At 38.7% G+C, this 17,878-nt stretch overlaps 2 protein-coding genes across 3 annotated transcripts; both read left to right on the forward strand.

The window, feature by feature from the left end:
- Positions 1 to 367: 367 nt before the first annotated feature.
- Positions 368 to 4,224, forward strand: LOC149380745 (uncharacterized). 2 transcript variants are annotated; one of them, XM_089601123.1, is made up of 3 exons: positions 368 to 579; positions 750 to 3,481; positions 3,587 to 4,224. In XM_089601123.1, exons 2-3 carry the CDS (start codon positions 754 to 756, stop codon positions 4,012 to 4,014), a joined length of 3,156 nt encoding a protein of 1,051 aa, XP_089457249.1. In that variant the 5' UTR covers positions 368 to 579; positions 750 to 753; the 3' UTR covers positions 4,015 to 4,224. The 2 variants fall into 2 exon arrangements, with proteins under 2 accessions (XP_089457249.1, XP_089457250.1); XM_089601124.1 differs by lacking the exon at positions 368 to 579 and having other exon boundaries at positions 731 to 3,481.
- An 819-nt stretch (positions 4,225 to 5,043) lies between these two features.
- Positions 5,044 to 8,775, forward strand: LOC149380746 (uncharacterized). The gene is made up of 3 exons (XM_089601125.1): positions 5,044 to 7,385; positions 7,461 to 7,794; positions 8,062 to 8,775. The coding sequence occupies exons 1-3, from the start codon at positions 5,058 to 5,060 to the stop codon at positions 8,415 to 8,417; spliced, it is 3,018 nt and encodes a 1,005-aa protein (XP_089457251.1). The 5' UTR covers positions 5,044 to 5,057; the 3' UTR covers positions 8,418 to 8,775.
- Positions 8,776 to 17,878: the final 9,103 nt, after the last annotated feature.

Below are 17,878 nucleotides of genomic sequence, written 5' to 3' on the forward strand. Positions count from 1 at the left end.
TTCATAAATTGTTTAAAACTTTTTCAGAATTCTAAGAATTGTTCTTGAGCATGAAGTAACTGAAAAATGTCTTCTTAGCTAAGCACAAGGGAGAGAGAGAGAGAGAGAGAGAGAGAGAGAGAGAGAGAGAGAGAGAGAGAGAGAGAGAGAGTAAATAAAATGAAAATAAAAAGAAAATAATATTTTATTGAGGGTATTTTTGTACCAAAAAATACAAGGTAGTCGTAGTTTTAGATTAAATTAGATATATTCGATTTTTGGTACTAAACTATTGTGGAAGTCATAGTTTAGGAATAATCCCTAGAAATTATGGCAAATAAAATAAGTCATATCTTGTAGGACAGATGTACCACCTTTACTATTTGCATTAACTTCAAGTTTGAAAATGGCTCTTAAATGAACATTTATGTTGTGGTCCAAGGCCTGATTCTATTCATCAACACCCTTCGGAAGAAGAAGAAAAGATTTAAAAGAAAGAGTCAAGTGGGAGCGAATCTAAAGAAGCCACATTATTGTCTTGCTCATCTCGCCATTCGAGTTAAAGTGATTACCAGGATTAGACAACCGAGAAATCTGAAGGTATGACACTTCTTAAACACAGAAACATAAAATCCTAGATTTGAACATAACATACAAGTTATTAATACATATTATCTATTCCTTTTACTTGCAGCTTAGCTATCAATCGATAGCATTTTCTGACACTATATATCAAAAGTTTAGAACTGTATTTTGCATATAACTCGCAGGAGAATGAGAGGCTCATGGACCTGTGTAAAGGCAACGACATTAATGTGGGTTTTTTTGTTTCTTGTGGCTCAATCAAGCTCTGTGCCTGTTTGCAAGGACAGCACCGATTGCCAAGCGCTTCTCAGATTCAAGAGAGGCGTTGATAGCGACCCAGACAGCCATCTCCTAGCTTGGGACGAAGTGAACCCTATGTGTAACTGGACCGGGGTTACTTGCCACCCAAGCCTCAGAAACCGGGTCAGTTCTCTTCGGCTCGAGGACACACGTATGCAAGGGATTCTGTCTCCGTTTCTGTCCAATCTATCCCTCCTCAACACTCTGTCGTTTCGCAACAACACGTTCTGTGGCGAGATTCCGGGTTCTCTAGGAGAGCTCTCGAAGTTAGAGCACTTGGATCTTAGTGAAAACCATTTTCAAGGTCAAATCCCAGGCTCGCTACAAGGCTGTCGAAGCTTGAGATTCATGGACTTAACGGGGAATAATTTATCGGGCATCATCCCAAACGAGTTTGGTACATTCGTAAATCTAACTGAGCTGTGTTTGTCTGTCAACCGGCTCACGGGTTCCATACCGTCATCTCTTTCAAACTTGACAGAGTTGAAAGTATTGGAATTGGGCGTAAATTATTTTACTGGGAAAATTCCACCGGAGCTCGGTGAGCTTAGAAAGCTAGAGATCATGTACCTCCACACAAACTACCTCGAGGGATCGATACCTTCGGCTCTAGGTAACTGTACCGCTCTGCGTGAGATTTCGATGATCGAGAACTCGTTGGACGGAGAAATTCCGTTGGAGATTGGTTCCAAGATGATAAACCTGCAAGCAATATACGTGTGGAACAACAAATTGACTGGGAAAATCCCAGCGAATCTATCCAATCTTTCTCGGCTGATTCTGTTCGATGCGAGCATGAACAATCTCGAGGGCGTAATTCCCGAGGAGTTCGGGAGGCTTAAGAACCTCGAGAATCTTCAGCTTCACTCAAACAACCTTGTGAGCACCTACGATAACTCTTTCTTGACGGCTCTCACCAACTGTACTAGTTTGAAGAAGCTTCACTTGGGCTCGTGTCTGTTATCGGGAAAGCTTCCTGATTCGGTCGGTCGTCTTTCGAAACAGTTAGCTTACTTCAACCTCTTGAACAACCGCATGACGGGAAACATACCTGAGAGTATCGGAAACTTGACCGGTCTAGTGACTCTGCTCTGGTGGGACAACCTTTTGGACGGAAAAATCCCAGCTTCGATTGGGAAGCTCGGTCAGTTACAGAGGCTAGACTTGAAAAGAAACAGACTCACTGGGATGATTCCAGCAGAATTCGGTCAGATGCGCAGTCTTGGATTTCTTGATCTGTCAAATAATTCTATTGGAGAGACAATTCCACGTTCGCTTTGTGACACGGGTCAATTGAGGTATTTACACTTGTCTCGTAACAGATTATCGGGGAGCCTACCATCCGATCTTGCCCGGTGTTCTAATCTGATGTCGCTTGATCTGTCTTATAACCGATTCCGAGGGCTCGTTCCAATCGAGATCGGACTGTTTCCAAACTTAGCTCTCTCTCTCAACCTGTCCAACAACAATTTCGAAGGAAAGATACCCGAAACCATTGGAAAGCTAACGTATCTAGTGGAGATTGATTTTTCTAACAACAACTTTTCTGGGATCATACCGAGCTCCATCGGGCTTTGCGTTTCTCTGCAGTACCTGAACTTCTCAAACAACATGCTCGAAGGCTCTATTCCCGAGTCGCTGAGAATGATCACGTATCTCGGGACTCTAGACTTGAGTCGTAACTGTTTGATTGGCATTGTCCCGGATTGGATTGGAGACAATAACAAGATTAAGCTTCTCAACCTTTCATACAACAGATTATCCGGAGAAGTTTCAAGAAAGAGAAGCTTTGGAAACTTTAGCCGGACTTCGTTTCTCGGGAATGATGGGTTGTGTGGAGGCTCACCGCAAATGGGACTTCCACAATGTGAAAATCAGCACGGAAGAGAAAAAAGTACTGGGAAAAAAGTGCTATATGTGATATTATTAATTTTACCAAGCACAGTGCTTCTTCTGATTTTGCCTTTTGTTATTCGCTACTTTTTCTTCAAGAGAAGAGAGAGGAAGAAACGGGACTCTTCTATGGGTGTGATTTTCGAACCCTTGAGCGTTCAACAGACTCGAAGCTACAGTGAGAGGGAACTCGAGGTTGCGACGAACGGGTTCAGTGAGAATAACCTTCTCGGGGCCGGGAGCTTTGGATCGGTCTACAGGGCGGTCTTGGACGAGGGAAGGACCGTTGTGGCCGTGAAAGTCTTTCATTTACAGTCTGGTGAGAGTGTCAAGAGCCTAAAGAGGGAGTGCGAGATACTGTCCGAAATCAAGCACCGAAACCTGCTCAGAATCGTGGGCGCGAGCTGGAATTTTCAGTTCAAGGCTCTCGTTCTCGAGTACATACCCAACGGCAATCTAGAACATCAGCTCTACTCTTGTAATCTGACACTGAAAGAGAGACTTTCCATAGCCATCGATATCGCCCACGGCTTGGAGTATCTTCAAGAAGGTTGTCCAACTCAAGTGATTCACTGCGATCTGAAGCCACAAAATGTCCTCATTGACTACGATTTGGTGGCTCACATAGCAGATTTCGGAATAGGGAAGTTGCTTTTGGAGAAACCGAATGAGCAGACTAGCACGACTGGCTTTTTAAGAGGATCCATTGGTTATATCCCTCCAGGTATGATATCAATCCATGTCACTGAAAAGTTATCATTAACTAGGCAATTCTCTAGTTCCTGTGTTTACTTATTAGCAGTTTTCTGAGCCACTACTTGTATAACAGAATACGCTCAGGGGTTGAATGTATCGACGAAAGGGGATATATACAGCTTTGGCATAATATTGCTCGAGATGATGACCCGAAAAAGACCCACGAGTGATTTTTTCTCAGACGGGCTCAATCTCAGGAAATGGGTGCTTTCTTCTTTCCCAAGCAACGTTCTGAGTGTTGTCGATACAGCTCTGAAGAACAATAGTATTTTTGGAGACTCGTTCGAGCGATGTTGTGTTCGGTTGTTGAATGTGGCGTTGATGTGCACAGAACACAACCCGCACGACCGACCCCTAATGTCTTCGGTTGTGCCAATGTTGCTGACTGTTGCAAAAGACGTAAAGCTACTCGAAGAACAGTATGACATAGAAGTGTCCACCAAAGAACTGAAAAAGGTTAGAGGAGTAGAAGAAGAGAGAAGTATATTACACGACTTCTGATAGAAAATGAATTTATAGGTTTTTTTTTTCTTTCTTATTAAGCTAGTAAAAGTGTGATATAAAAATTTATAGTTCAATATTTAAGAGTATGTATAGGCAGTGATTGGTTGTATATTTTTCTAAAATGGGATCTAGTTGTTTGTTAAAAACCTGGATTTATGTGCTTCATTTGGGTCAGAAAGGACTTGCTGGACTTGCATTATCCTCAAACCAACGTGATTCGGAAAATTAGTGATTTCTTGCAACATTGCAGTGAAAAGGAAAGCAAGCAATCAAGCAGAAGTTTAGCTGGGAATTTAGAAAGGTCTTTGAATGTGTGACCTTTTGAGAATCTCTCTTCTTGAAGTATGTCACGTCTAAGTTACATTCTCCAAAACCGAATACAAAATAAAAGTTCTATGAACATATATGCAATAGTCTACCTTTTCTTTTTATCAGAATTGCATTATATATTTTGATTTTCTGTTAACTCAATCCAGATACCAGAAAACTAAAGGGTGAGCCATTATGGAGTTCTTCAAACATGAGTTTTGCCAAATCATAGTTTGAATTGGCTACTTCATACCATTTTTCCTTTTTTTAATATGCTAAGAATTAACTTGAGTTAATGGACATAGCAGAGGAGCCAAGACTTTAATGAAGTGGACCCAAGAGATAAGGTAGTCATTTCCCAACGACGATGACATATCTTTGATTCTGTTGTTCAGATCCTTCAACGCTTGACATCAAATCTTGTCTCTATATATTAAATATTGTTGTAGTTGGATACACTTCATAGGAAACGGTTATTTATTTATTTTCCTTACGTACCAATTAACCCAAAGGTATTTACATCAATGAACTTAATGCCAGTGCTTATCTGCAATCCATTATTATATTATTTTTCATGCTAAATCGCCACTTTGCCTTAACTTTTGTGTTAAATATTGTACAACTACTCAATATTGATTAATTCGTATATAGCCTCTACCATTATTGTTGGAAAATGTAAATGTTTCATAAACTCATAATAATTATAACTCTCAATCTTAAGTGCGTGTATTATGGGAAAGATGTTGTCTTTATGCTTTGCTTTTCTTGCTGTGCAATATTTTTATTCTGTGCTTTTCTGTGAGGGCTACAAAGATTACAACACGCTTCTCGAGTTCAAGAAAGGTGTGACTAGCGATCCTAAAGGGCATCTTCGATCTTGGGACGAGGCCAACCCTCTCTGCAATTGGACCGGAGTGACTTGTCACGACCACCTCCAGAATCGAATTGTGGCTCTCCGCCTCGAAGACAAGCTTCTGCAAGGAACCCTGTCCCCTTTCTTGTCCAACCTCTCTCTCCTAAGCACTCTCTCGCTCCACGCGAACTCGTTCCACGGAGAAATTCCGAGCTCGCTGGGACGGCTTTCGCATCTGGTTCGCTTGAATCTCAGCAGCAACGATCTTCAGGGTCCAATTCCGGGTTCGTTGGAGGGTTGTCGGATCTTGAAGTTCTTGGATTTATCGGAGAACAATCTGACCGGGGCCATCCCCGAGGAGCTCGGGAAGATGGAGAGTCTGACCCACTTGAATCTCGCTGCGAACCGCCTCAATGGATCGGTACCCTCGTCGCTCTCGAACTTGACCGAGTTGACGATCCTCGAGCTAAGCGCGAACTACTTCACTGGAAGAATCCCTCCGGAGCTCGGAGCGCTGAGAAAGCTGGAGATCCTTTATCTTCTCGTAAACTACCTTGAAGGATCGATACCTTCGGCGCTAAGTAACTGCACCGCGCTACGAGAGCTCGCGTTGATTGAGAATCGTTTGATCGGAGAAATCCCCTCGGAACTCGGTTCAAAGCTGAGGAACTTGGAGAAGTTCTACGCGGCGATAAACGGGCTCTCGGGGAAGATTCCCTTGACCCTGTCAAACCTTTCCCGGCTTGAATTGCTCGACCTGAGCATGAACAAACTAGTCGGCGAAGTCCCTCTAGAGTTCGGGCGGCTCCGGAGGCTCGAGATTCTCTATCTCCACTCCAATCTCTTAGATTATTCGTCTCTTGGATTCTTAACGCCTCTAACGAATTGCTCTCGCCTGCAGAAACTCCATTTGGCTTCGTGTTTCTTTGCCGGCAAGATTCCCGATTCAGTCGGCGCTCTCTCTCAAGAGCTCTACTATTTCAACCTCCTGAACAATAAGATAACGGGGAACATACCGGAGAGCATCGGAAACTTGAGCGGTCTTGTTACCTTGACCCTCTATTACAACTTCCTCAGTGGGAAAATCCCGGCACAGCTCGGAAAGCTGAACCGATTGCAGATATTAAACTTGGCGTGGAACGAAATCAGTGGTCCTATCCCCGACAATCTTTCGGCAATGCATAGTCTCGGATCATTGGATCTCTCGAACAATTCAATCTCAGGCTCGATCCCGAAGTCTCTCTGCAAAGCCCCACAGCTGAGATACATCTACTTGTCGCACAACAAGCTATCGGGGATGTTGTCTCCGATGGAGATTGCTCGGTGTTCTCTCTTGCTATCGCTCGACCTGTCTCACAACCGCTTTCGAGGCCCTATTCCCTCACAGATCGGCAGTCTTCAGAGCTTGGCCTTCGCGCTTAATCTCTCAAACAACAATCTCGAAGGGGACATACCGAAGAGTATCGGGAAACTGATCTCTGTGGAGGTGATCGATCTCTCCATGAACAGCCTCTCCGGTCTCATTCCGGGCTCTATCGGAAGCTGCATTGCTCTGGAATATCTGAACTTGTCTCACAACACTCTCCGAGGCCCTATTCCCAATTCTCTCAGGGAGATCAGGAGTCTTCGAGCTCTTGACTTGGCTCATAACGCATTGAACGGCTCAGTCCCGGCGTGGCTATCAAGCAAAACCGCGCTCAAGACAATAGATCTTTCGCACAACAAACTCTGCGGCGGCTCTTCGAAACTGCCTCTCCCTCCGTGCGAAGCTCAGCCCGGAAAGAAAGGGCAGAGGAACAAGAAGCTTGTGTTCTACGCGGTCTCGGGAGTTGTTTTCACCTGCCTCCTCTTTCTAGTCCTCGCCTCCGTCGTATGGTTTGTCTTTCTGAGAGGGAAGGGCGAGAAGGACAGAGTTCTCCTTCTCGGAGAGCCTCCGAACATTCTGGGCCGTCGGATCTTCACTCAGAGGGAGCTCGAGGTCGCAACGGGCGGCTTCGACAAATCCAACCTTCTCGGCAGCGGAAGCTTCGGGTCGGTGTATAAGGGAACGATGGAGGGATCCGCGTTCTTCGCGGTGAAGGTCTTCCACCGGAACGATATCGGGCGGAGCAAGAAAAGCTTGAAGAGAGAGTTCAAGATATTGTCTGAAATCAGGCACAGAAATCTGGTGGGACTGATCGGATCGGCTTGGAACCCGGAGTTCAAGGTATCAAAAAGTTGTTTTTCAGACTATCAAAGTTTGCATCCATTAATCCAAGGCGTTTGTGTTTGTGTTTGTCAGGCTCTGGTGGTGGAGTACGTGGCGAACGGGAACTTGGAGGAGCATTTGTATCCGAACGGGTCGGAGGAAGAGAGTTGCGAGCTGACGATGAGGGAAAGGCTTTCCATGGCGGTGGATATGGCCAACGGCTTGGAGTATCTTCATGAGGGCTGTCCCAGCCGCGTGGTCCACTGCGACGTCAAGCCCCGGAATGTGCTTCTCGATCACGACATGGTCGCTCACATTGCAGATTTCGGAATCGGAAAGCTCTTCTTCGAAGCTCACAATCAACTCTCCTCATCCTCTTCTACTACGGCTAGCCATGTCAGAGGATCTGTTGGTTATATTCCCCCGGGTACTACGTTTACACTTTTCTTTTTTCTTCTTCTGATAAAACAAATTAGTATTTGGAACCCTTTTAAAACCCTTCTCAAATTTCTGTCCCTCGAGTTAGTAATTTTTTTTTAGGAGTTCTCAAATTGGAATTTGGCCTTCTGATATTGTTTTCAATACATTTTGACATCTGTTAAACGGTACTTTCGATTTTTAACCCTTGAAATCATATTTTAACACTTGGCTCCCTCTGAGTTGAATTTTTTGGGTACAAATTCGATATGAACAGAGTATGGAGAAGGGAGAGAAGTGTCGGTGAAAGGAGACACGTACAGCTTCGGAATCGTGTTGATGGAATTGGTGACAAGGAAGAGACCGACGAGCGGGATATTCGGTGACGGTGTTGATATCAGGAAATGGGTGGTTGCTTCACTCCCAAGCAACGTCTTGAGCGTGGTTGACTTGACGCTGAAGAATCAGGCCAGCTTGGGAGGTTCGGTTGGGACTCTGGAGAGGCTTGAGAGCTGTTGCGTTGGACTCATCCACGTGGCTTTGGCTTGCACTCAACTCAACCCGCACGACAGACCGCAAATGTCTTCTGTTCTTTCTATGTTGTTGGATGTTTGGAAAGACATGGGGTTTTGACTCTTTAAATATATATATATATATATATATATATATATATATATATATATATATATATATATATATATCCTTACTATACATATATGCATGGATAGTAGGCCGGAGACGTCGACATTATTGCATGCTAGCCACCTCCTACTTTTAATACGTGTCTTGCATGCTAGTCACCTCCTACTTGATGAACAACAGAGTCTTACACTTTACAAGTTTAAATACTTAATCATAAATAATACCGACATATGTTGGTACTCGTGTAATTACATAAAATCAACATCAGCCAAATGAGCACAATTACATTTTGCATAAAATAGTTTTGTCGTTTATCAGTTAGCATGTTAAGGACTTCTTTTATATATTGTCTTCCTTTATATATTATCGTTTATTGTTATAAATCAACCAACTTCTTTAACGTAATTTATTTAAGGCGGTGTTAAGCAGGCATGTTATTTAACATCTGCACAGTGGTGATAAGCAACAAGCTCATGGACCACACAACTTACAAACCGCAATCAACAATGAAAAAATAAATGCCCTTACTCAAAACGATAAAATGCATCTATTTTTTATTTTTTAGCGAAAAAAAAAACTTTATGTATATCGGTAGAAATAAACAAAATAAAATGCAATAGTCACACAAATACACGTGTACATGAAGTATTACCGTCAGCAAAATTTTATAATTAAGCTAATCATTATCCAAATACTCTCTCTCACACTTGGTTCTTTCTTAAAGAAAAAAATATATAGTTAAAAACAAAGACATTGTAAAAATGCCAAATGTTAAGAGTTGTGAGAGACACAAACATTTGCATATAAAACACGTGTTTGCTTGCATGCCATGCCACATACTTGCTTCTCTTTCTCACGGCTTTTATACCTGAACCAAAAATGTATATTACTACAAAGACTATATAGCCACTGCCCACGTATGAGGACAACACAGAAGAAAAAGAAGATTGTTTTCACTGACACATATGGATCCAGCGCCATGGCTAGATCATCGGGATGGCCATGGCCAGTGACTGAGCCAGTATAGGCCCAGCAGGGGCTTAAGCCCCCCCTCAAAAAAAAAATTTGCACTTTTTGCCCATTTTTTAAAAAAATTACATTTTTTCCCTTGAAAATTTATACTTTTGGCCCAATTTTTTACAATCAAGCCCCCCCTGAAAAAAAATTTCAAATTAGCCCCCCCTGATGGGCTTTTCTGGCTCCGTCACTGGCCATGGCCGAGAGGACCACGAATGGAGGCAGCGAGACGAGGCCCAGAGCCACGGCAAAGTAGTAGACGATGGCGAGGCCGGTGTGCAGGCGCCGATCGATGGAGACGAAGCAGGGCCACCCGAAGGCGAGCGCCGGGACGATCTTCTCGAGATAGTTGACGCACATCACCGGGAACGCAAGTGCAGGTTTTGTTGATCCTGTTTATTTTCCCTTTCTTTGATCAATAAAAAGTCGTTCTAATTTTCCATGGATAACAAGCAATGACTCGGACCACTACCTTGGTGGGAGCTCTGACCACCATGTCGGTGTGAGTTATGTATAATAATGTCATTATTCTATATATTATTTTTTTCTAAACAAATTGAATATTATAAACAAACAAGCAATGACTATTCATAATAACTCGATCCAACCAGATTTAGATTTAGTTTCTTGATATCCAAAAGAAAAAAAAAAACATAACAAAGATTTTCATACTTACCAGGAGCAAATGTATACCAATCATAATGTGTTGACACTACTGTAGACGAAGATTCATTGTCGCTCTTTGTTATGTCATATAAGTAAGCATTTATTTGTTTTATATTGTTTTCCGAGTCTATCGTTCTCTTCGTATGGCTGACAGTTGCCACATAAATTTATTCATCTTTTTTCACCTCATGTCAGTAATAGGAACACTCAATTTATCTTGTCACCAGCCCATGGGTAGTAGATGTTCGTTCTATATCTCCACATCCTGAATTACACGTTCCTCGAATGCATTTTCGACATCTATTATTATGTACCTTCATTTCAAGTTCTCAACATTTGAGTTAACAAACCCACACAAAAGCTCTCTCTCTCTCTCTCTCTCTCTCTCTCTCTCTCTCTCTCTCTCTCTCTCTCTCGTTTAAAGCAATTTTATAATATTTGTGACCTCTCTGTCCTTGATTCTCACAGCTTCTAATTCCATTCTCGATGTCGTCGAAGGTAGGTCATCTGTCTTGGCCTTTTTGTTCTTTCATGTTTTCAGATTTGTGAATGTTTCAATGACTAAGCAATATAAGTTGTTTCTTTACTCATTTTTATTTGCGTCTGATTCTTTGCATCTACATGATAATGAATGCTATTTTCTAATTTCATTTTTTTTATAACATTTTTGTCTTTCATACTAAGATATCAACATTCTAGATTATATAAATATGTTTAGCGTTACTTTCTTTGTCTCAATGATATATATATACACACACACACACTAGCTAGGTTTCTATACTAACTAGCTAAAGCTTTGAGAATTAAATATTATGCAGTGACCAAAATGAGAGTGCTAGGATATTGGGATTCAACAAAACTCATAACGACGCCATTCTCCAACAACATCGATGAACCCAACTTCGTTACATTTGATTGAAGAGTCTCTTTGACTACTCGGAGAATATCTCGTCGGAGACTCACCCCAACGAAGATCTCATGTTTTCCGTATCTTTGTTTAATGGTAGGAAATTTTATATAATGGAAATAAATGTACTTTCCTTTCAAATGGGTATTTTGTTTTCCTTATTTGCTTGGAATTCTTCCACTGATTTCATAGGTGCATAACAATATTGATTATTTCAGTTCTTTAGATTAGGTTTTGAAGTCCTTGGTGTGAGTTGATATAGACGGTTGTGTGAGTATATGAGGTACACCACTTAATGTACCATATATAAGTTTGAATTAATATTTGCTTACTGTGTTCAATGATAAAAATCAATTTCGTTCGTTCGTTCCATTTAATCTTATTTTAAAATACACTGCAAAAACTACCACGTGAGTAGCACGCGGGTCACTCTCTAGTGTGTGTATATATATATATATATATATATATATATATATATTGAGATCTCACGCATTGCCGGAGAGTTTTTATTCTATTATAAGATAAATAATTTGTTACTTTATTGTGAGAAGTAATTTCTTATTTTTTTTATTTTAGCAATATGTTTTACAAGTAAGTCGGACTGATGAGTTTCAACAAAGTTCACCCTACTGTTACCGTTATTATCGGGACTTCAATTTTGGGGGTAAACCGCTAATCGGAGGGGAAACCGAAGGGTATTCAGACAAAAAAAAAATCGGTACCGGTAAGAAACCACTTACTGTAGAGGAAACCGACAAAAAATTTAGGAAACCGAATGGTATTCAGACAAATATTTTGCAAAAATAAACATATTTTTCATAGTTCAAACTTCATAGTTCATTCAATGAATACATGATATCAATTCATCATCACAAATCATCACATATATCATCAAATCATCATATTCAACTCAAGAACATCATTAAACATCATAATCATCATATTCATTTCAAGAACATCCACTCAAGAACATCATATTCATCATCAAATCATCAGTTACAACATAACAAATAATAATAATAAAAAAAACAAACTCATATTCGGATTAAAAATCAACATTTTAATTCGGATTAAACCTAAAAATACATAGAAAACCATACAAAACAACCAATAAACATATTCATTGCTCAAACCCTTGAAATCATAGATTAAAGTAAAAAATGATTAAAAAAATAAAAAAAAAACCCAAAATTTGAGAAACCTCGGAAACTTACCTACCGAAAATCAAGGAAAGTTGACAAAAAAACTTGCGACAAACGAAAACCCCCGAAAAGCACCGGAAAGTGCCGGAAACCATCGGAAAGCACCGGTAAAGTAGAACGAAAACGGTAAATAATGAACTGATAGCGATACTCTCCGGTAAGGCGGTTTCCGATCGGTTTTCGCTCGGTTTCCCCGAAAAGTCAATCGACCTACAAATGAGATCAATCAGCAGTTTGACCGCCTTAATTACCCAGACCGCTTTGAAGAAAGAAAGAAAAAATACAACATAGTTAATTGGATGCCGCTCTTAGGACAATAAGAGAAGTCACGAGAGGCAAATAATGTTTCATTGTAATTTGTTGTGATTTTGTTTTTAATAATTACAGTTATTGTAACACTTGGATTGCACTGAGATAAAATTAATTGGTTGATCTTAGGAGCCGTAAACCTTCATTTCCGATAGATTGAGCTTGTGGGTGATGATTCAGCAAATCAACCGAAAACCCCCAAACTAACCTGAATATTGGGGGACTTGGGTTGCTCTTTTTCCTCGGCGTCAGACGTGCCATGCATAAGCTTCACTTTCCTACGCCGAGGCTTCTTTGCCGAACTCTTCACCGGTTTGGGTGAAGTTGTGGTTTTTCTTTTCCGGGACAGTTTGGGTGAAGACGGTTTGGGTGAAGACAACGACTCTTCCGGCGCCTTCAGCTTTGTCCGAGGACTCCGTCTAACAACTTCATTTTGTTTTTTTCCGGGTTTTTTGGGTGATTGAAATTGTTATTTTCCATTTCTGGGATGGTTTAGGGTTAGGATTTGGGGGTTGAGTGAGAGAGGGAGATCGCGACAGAGGAGGGAGAGCGCGAGAATGAGAGAGAGAGTGCGAGGATGAGAAAAGAGGGAGAGAGAACGCGACAAAGGAGGGGGGAGGGAGAGTGGAGATGACGATGGGGAGACGGGAAATGAGGATAAGTGGGCGGTTTAGGAGAGAAGAATGACGGTTTGAGGAGAGAGAAATGTGAGGAGAAAACGAGGGAGTGATAATGAGCGAGAATGATAGGTGAGGATAGTGAAAATTATGAATAAAAAAAGGGTTGGTGTGGGTTGTAAGAAAAAATTAAGTGGAGGATAAAAGGGTAGTTGTACATTTGAGTTAGTGGCATTTTGGGCCAAATTATGGCTTTAGTGGGAAATTGGAAAAAAGTTAGTAGTTTGGTAGTAGATATGACAATTTCCCTTAAAATTATACATACTATGTATTAAGTCTATATATCGTATAACATTTTGCAAGTTTAAAAAATTGAAAAATAGATGTATGTATATAGTATATATTTTAAATATATTATGCAACATTATTTCCGTTCGATTTTCTATCGGCACGTCGGTTTTCCATTGAATACGGCATTCAATTTGCCGTTTTTCACATTTTTTCTGTTCAGTTTTTCGTCGGCGTGTCGATTTTCCGTAAATAAGGAGGCTCGAAACGGCATCAAAAACGGCATTTAAATCCTTGGTTATATCTAAATATTTTGTATTTAAATATATATATATATATATATATATATATCTAATGTTGAGTTAATTCTAAAGAAATATTATCTTTTCTTTAAATCAGAGTTTGTCATGTGTTTTTCGATCAAACTTAACGGAATAAGTACTTATGGCACAACTAAAATGTATCATTAGTTATTATTGTCAGCTCAAAAAAGGAATAAGTATATAAGTATCATTTTGAGTTCTTGACTATGTGTTCTTTTAAGCCTAACATTGTCACAAAATTGTTATTTTTGTTAAATATTTTTTTTAATTTTCAAAGAATGTAAAACCGTAGAAGTAACCTTTTATATATTTAGATCATGACGTCGTAACATGTTGTACTTAGGTAATACAAATGTGTCCACGGCTTAGTGGTTTTAAGTTTTTTTTTTCAATGTGTTGTTATTGTTTTTAGGTATCTACATGTTGACACCAGGTTGAAAATCACTAATTTTCTATGAACCAAGTGATTATGGACGAATTTCTCAAGAATTCAAAATTTCGTGACAATGTCGTCAAGAAAATGATCAGGTTTATGACTTTAATGTCAGATGATTTTAGGATATCCTGATAGCATGGTGTCGAGTGGAGGTTGAAATTAAAAAAAATAATAATAATCGTGTAAGTACCATGAATATCAACCTTATATGAGATCATGAGATAATGACTTTGTATTATTTTTTTGAAATATACTTCCTTACTAATGTTATTCTTAAAAAAAAAAAAATTAAGGAAAATGATAGATTATATGGGACATGTAAGCAATCTATGTTAATTTTCAAATTTACATAATAAAACATGTCATCATCGCATGATCCAAATGCGTTCAAGGCTTATGTGGTCTCAAGTATTTTTAGTGTTTTTTTTAGGTATATCCACCAGTTGACACGAGGTTGAAAAGCACTATTTTCAATTAACCAAGTGTTTATGGGCGAATTTCTTAAGAAATTCAAAAATCGTCACAATGCCATCAAGAAAATGTTATGTTTCATGACTTTGTGGTCACGAAATCCAGATATTTCGTGATCATGTTGTCACGAAACAGAGACCATGTCGTCACGAAACATAACAATTCTGTGACAATATGGTCATGAAATTTAAATTATTTATGACGAATTCGTCCATAATTACTTGATTCTTTCACAAATAGTGGTTTTCAATCGGGTGTCGAGTGAGGGTTGGAATTTCAAAAAATATTTAATCACGTAGGAACCATGAATCTCAAACTTACATGAGATCATGAGATAATGACTTGTATTATTCTATTGAAATATACTTTCTTAATGTTATTCTTTAAAAATTCAAGAAAATGATATATTCTAAGAGACATGTAAGCAATCTATGTTAATTTTTAAATTTACATAATAAAACATGTCATCATCTCATGATCCATATGTGTCCACGGATTATGTGGTCTTCACTTTTTTCAGTGGGTTTTTTTTTTTTTTTGCAATTTAGGTGTCCACCAGCTGACACCTGGTTGGAAACCACTAATTTCAATGAATCAAGTGATTCTAGACAATGCCTTCAAGAAAATGTTGTGTTTCGTGACTTTATTGTTACCAAATATCGGGATTTCGTGACAACAAGATCACGAAACTTCTAGATTTCATGATAACATGGTCACAAAATCCATATATTTCGTTATCATGTTGTCACAAAACAGTGACCATGTTGTCACGAACATAATAATTTTGTGACAACATGGACACGCAACTTGATTTTCGGACAAATAGTTATTTTCAACCTGGTGTTGAATGGGGGTTGGAATTAAAATAAAAATAATGTAAAACCACGAATGTCAGCTTTACATGAAATCATTGAGATAATAACTTGTATTATGATGTTGAAATATACTTCCTTACTAATGTTATTCTTTAAAAAAAAATGACTTACATGATATATTCTATGGGACATGTAAGCAATCTATGTTAATTTTCAAATTTAAATAATTAAAATCATCATCTCATGATCCAAATGTGTCCACGGCATATGTGGTCTTAACTTTTCTTAGTGGTTTTTTTTTTAGGTATCTACCAGTTGACACCAGGTTGAGAAGCACTATTTTTCAATTAAGTGTTTATGAGCGAATTTCTCAAGAAATTCAAAACTTCGTGACAATGACATCAAGAAAATGTTATGTTTCATGACTTTTTTTGTCACAAAATTTTGGGATTTTGAGGCAACAAGGTCACGAAATTTTGGATTTCGTGACAACATGGTCATGAAAACCAGATATTATGTGATCATGTCGTCACAAAATAGAGACCTTGTCGTCACGAAACATAACAATTTTGTGACAACATGGTCATGCAATTTAAATTATTCCTGACAAATTCGTCCATAATCACTTGATTCTTTGACAAATAGTGATTTTCAACCTAGTGTCGAGTGGGGTTTGGAATTTAAAAAAAAAAAAATCATGTAAGAACCATAAATGTCAACCTCACATGAGATCATCAGATAATGACTTGTATTATTAGATAAAATATAATTTACTAATGTTGTTCTTTATACATTCAAGAAAATGATACATTCTAATGAACATGTAAGAAATCTATGTTAATTTTAAAGTATACATAATAGAACATGTCACAATTTCATGATCCAAATGTATCCACAGCTTATGTGATCTTCACTTTTTTTTTAGTGTTTTATTGTTTTTTTTTAGGTATCCACCAGTTGACACCAGGTTGGAAATCCCTATTTTTCAATGAATGAAGTGATTTTGGGTGAATTTCTCAAGAAATTCAAAATTGCGTGACAATGCCGTCAAGAAAATGTTTATGTTCTTTGATTTTGTTGTAACGATTGTCACGATTCCTTTATATATATATATATATATATATATATATATATATATATATATATATAAATTCAATATTCCGTGACAATGTCGTCAATTTTTTTTTTCAAATTGTGACGATTCCTTTTTAAAATAAATTCAACGCGGTCACTATAGATGCAAATACATTGGTCTTAAAAATCTCATATTTCTTGACACTATTGTCACGAATTCTCAGGTTTTTGTGACGAATTTATTACGAATTCGCAGGTTTGCGATCTCATGATCACAGATTCACAGTTTCGTGACAACATGGTCATGAAATTTAAGCTTAAAAGATAACATGGTCAACACCGGTCTTAAAAGAAAGTGGTCTTCGAGATCTTTGCATGGATACCAAAATTGTCAGGGCAACTCCAACCCCTAACACTAAGTTTTGTATTGAAATCACACTATTGATGAGAGAAGGAAAAAAATTAAAGATCGGAAGAAAAAATAAAGGATAATATATGTTATTGATATAATATAATATAGTATTAGTAATTATGATTATAATATACATAAAAAAATTATACAAAATATATTGATGTTTGGAAGAGAAAAAAAGATCAAAATTGGAAGGAAAAAAAATTGGAAGGAAAAAAATCAAAATCGGAAGGAAAAATAAATAAATAAAAAATGGCCGCCACATGTCGCCGCCTGGCGGCGCCACGCGGCGGCACCAGGGTTAAAGTTGAAGAGGCAGTGTCTCTTATTAACTATGTTATGGATAAAGTAAATAAATAATATATCAAATCATGAGTAAAGGCAACCGACCTACAAATGAGATCAATCAACAGCTTGACCGCCTTACCCAGATCGCCTTGAAGAAAGAAAAAAATACAACAAAATTGATTAGATGCCGCTCTTAGGACAATAAGAGATGTCAAGTGAGACAAATAATGTTTCATTGTGTTGTAAGTAATTGGTACGCTCAAAGTCAAAAATATAGAGTACTATAGAGTAAATCAAAGTAAAAAATAGGGGTAATTGATATTAATAATACCAAATGAATGTGATTTATTAAATGTAGCTCAAAACTCAAAAATTGACAAAAATAGTACTAGAAGTAGGTGAGAGAATTTATTTTTTCGTCAACTACCCTCAAAACCCATTAATGAATAAACCAATCAGTTTTTGCGTTTTTTTCTTCATTTTCCAGCCTTCATTTAGACTTCGACCATGTGAAAAAAACACTCCCTCCTTCTCCGTTTGTGGGTCGCCGGAGGTTTCTTCACGAGCGTCGCCGGAGTCCTTCTTCACGTGGGTCGCCGGAATCTTGCTCGCCGAAATCCAAATGAC

This window comes from Urtica dioica, chromosome 11, assembly GCF_054948205.1.
Source record: "Urtica dioica subsp. dioica isolate 48M chromosome 11, U.dioica_male_clone48M_v1_H2, whole genome shotgun sequence".
In the NCBI taxonomy this organism is placed as follows: Eukaryota; Viridiplantae; Streptophyta; class Magnoliopsida; order Rosales; family Urticaceae; genus Urtica; species Urtica dioica.

What these genes read in the sequence shown, in the direction of transcription:
- LOC149380745 (XM_089601123.1), top strand. Translation starts at nt 754, where the DNA reads ATGAGAGGCTCATGGACCTGTGTAAAGGCAACGACATTAATGTGGGTT. An exon ending in CATTGGTTATATCCCTCCAG is followed by an intron (nt 3,482 to 3,586) that starts GTATGATATCAA and finishes CTTGTATAACAG; the next exon opens with AATACGCTCAGGGGTTGAAT.
- LOC149380746 (XM_089601125.1), top strand. Translation starts at nt 5,058, where the DNA reads ATGGGAAAGATGTTGTCTTTATGCTTTGCTTTTCTTGCTGTGCAATAT. An exon ending in CTTGGAACCCGGAGTTCAAG is followed by an intron (nt 7,386 to 7,460) that starts GTATCAAAAAGT and finishes TGTGTTTGTCAG; the next exon opens with GCTCTGGTGGTGGAGTACGT. An exon ending in TGTTGGTTATATTCCCCCGG is followed by an intron (nt 7,795 to 8,061) that starts GTACTACGTTTA and finishes CGATATGAACAG; the next exon opens with AGTATGGAGAAGGGAGAGAA.